Raw genomic sequence first — 1,957 nt, forward strand, 5'->3', positions numbered from 1 at the left:
TGGACCATGTGATGGACTTGTGGGTGTGAGGGCAAGATCTTGAACTTTCAACTGGGTGGGGAAAACCAGGAACTTTTCAGATTCGGGTTTTCCCAGATGTGCCAACATGGCTCTCTTAATAAATTGGAACTTTGAGGAATGATTTGCCTTGGACTCTGATTTAATTATGAATGCTATTTGGAACCCTGACATATATTTTTCCAGTCCAAGTAATCTTTATACCCGCTGGAACAAAAAAAAATGCTGATTACCACCTGATGGTGGCAGTACATTCCCCCAAAACTCCAGCAAGCAAGCTGAAAGACCCAAGCAAATATAAAGACGACTTTCTGTGCTGCAAGACCAGAGATTCACCCTAAGGAGTCCTTCTCTGAAGACCATGCATATCTGACTGCTTAAGGATTTCTCTCTCAGCAAAATACAGTTTAATCTCAGGTAAGAGGACCTAGGATAACAGTCAGGAATGAGAAAGAAAGGAATCTAAATAATGTATCATTTCATAATTGAGGTGGATGGTGGGAATAATGCAGCATTACCACACTAAAGTGATTATGAGATACAATTTCAGAACAAGGGGAAGATAAGCATGCAATAGAACTACCAAAATCTGGAAAGGTTAACTGGCATGTTTAGTAGTATTGTAGTCTGATTTTTTTAAAATATATATATCAACTTTGAATTCTTAACCAAATCATTTTTTAAGTAAGAGTTGAAATTGGGAATTATTATTATTATTTTTGCATGAGAACAGCACTGTATGCTATATTGGGGACTGAAGTCTGTTTTGTTTTCACTTTTGTTTTTGGGGAAACATTTATAGCTGAACTTACTTTCTACATTTATTTGCAGAAAAGGATAGATGGCAAAAACAAATCACACCTTGGTGTATGAATTCATCCTGCTTGGATTTGCTGGGTCACCCGAATTACAGATTTTGCTCTTCCTTTTATTCCTGATAATTTATTTCATTACATTGCTAGGAAATTTTGGGATGTTTCTGTTAATCCAGATAGACTCTCGACTTCACACCCCCATGTACTTCTTCCTTAGTAACCTGTCATTACTTGACCTTTGCTATTCTTCTGTGGTCACCCCAAAGATGTTGATAGATTTTCTAACAGAAAGCAAAACCATTTCCTTAAGGGAATGTGCAGCACAAATGTGGTTTTTTGCCTTTTTTGTGGCTGCTGAATGTTATCTCTTAGCCTCTATGGCTTATGATCGGTATGTAGCTATTTCTCATCCATTGCTTTATACGGTTATGATGTCTAGGAAAACATGCCTGTTACTCTTAGTTCCACCTTGTTTTGCTGGACTATTAAATGCCATGACACACACAGTTATGACTTTCCAACTAACTTTCTGCAAGTCCAAGATCAATCATTTTTTCTGTGATATCCCTGCTGTCATATCCCTCTCCTGCTCTGAGACACAAATCAACAAGATGGTGCTTTTTATCATGTCCTTTACTCATGGCTCTCTCAGCAGCATCTTCATTATCATCTCTTACATCTATATTCTTTGTGCCATCCTGAGGATCCGATCTGCGGAGGGGAAGCGGAAGGCTTTCTCCACCTGTTACACCCACCTCACTGCTGTTTCCATCTTCTATGTCACCCTCTTCTGTATATATGTGCGGCCCAGCCATAGCTTTCTACCAGCCCAGGGCAAGGTGTTTTCTGTGTTTTATGCAGTGGTCATCCCCATGTTAAACCCACTGATCTACAGCATAAGGAACAAGGAAGTAAAAGATTCCATAGGGAGAGTGATCAGAAGAAAAAGACTTCCATGACTCTTGAGCTCGTCTCCTAAGTAATGAATATTTCTCCAAAAAGAAAAAGAATCATTTAAACTGTATGATTGCCATTAAATTGTAAGCGGCCTAGAGTTGCCTCAGTGAGATGGGGGGCATAGATATTTAATAATAAATAAAATAAAATAAAATTTAGATCTTTTG

At 38.4% G+C, this 1,957-nt stretch overlaps 1 protein-coding gene across 1 annotated transcript; it reads left to right on the plus strand.

The window, feature by feature from the left end:
• The first annotated feature begins 343 nt into the window (after positions 1-343).
• On the plus strand, positions 344-1,957 carry LOC106543771 (olfactory receptor 5G9-like). The gene is made up of 2 exons (XM_014059850.2): positions 344-435; positions 850-1,957. Exon 2 carries the CDS (start codon positions 860-862, stop codon positions 1,790-1,792), a length of 933 nt encoding a protein of 310 aa, XP_013915325.2. The 5' UTR covers positions 344-435; positions 850-859; the 3' UTR covers positions 1,793-1,957.

Source organism: Thamnophis sirtalis, unplaced genomic scaffold, assembly GCF_051295495.1.
Source record: "Thamnophis sirtalis isolate CommonGarterSnake01/CBP01778 unplaced genomic scaffold, rThaSir2_p1.2 scaffold_1, whole genome shotgun sequence".
In the NCBI taxonomy this organism is placed as follows: Eukaryota; Metazoa; Chordata; class Lepidosauria; order Squamata; family Natricidae; genus Thamnophis; species Thamnophis sirtalis.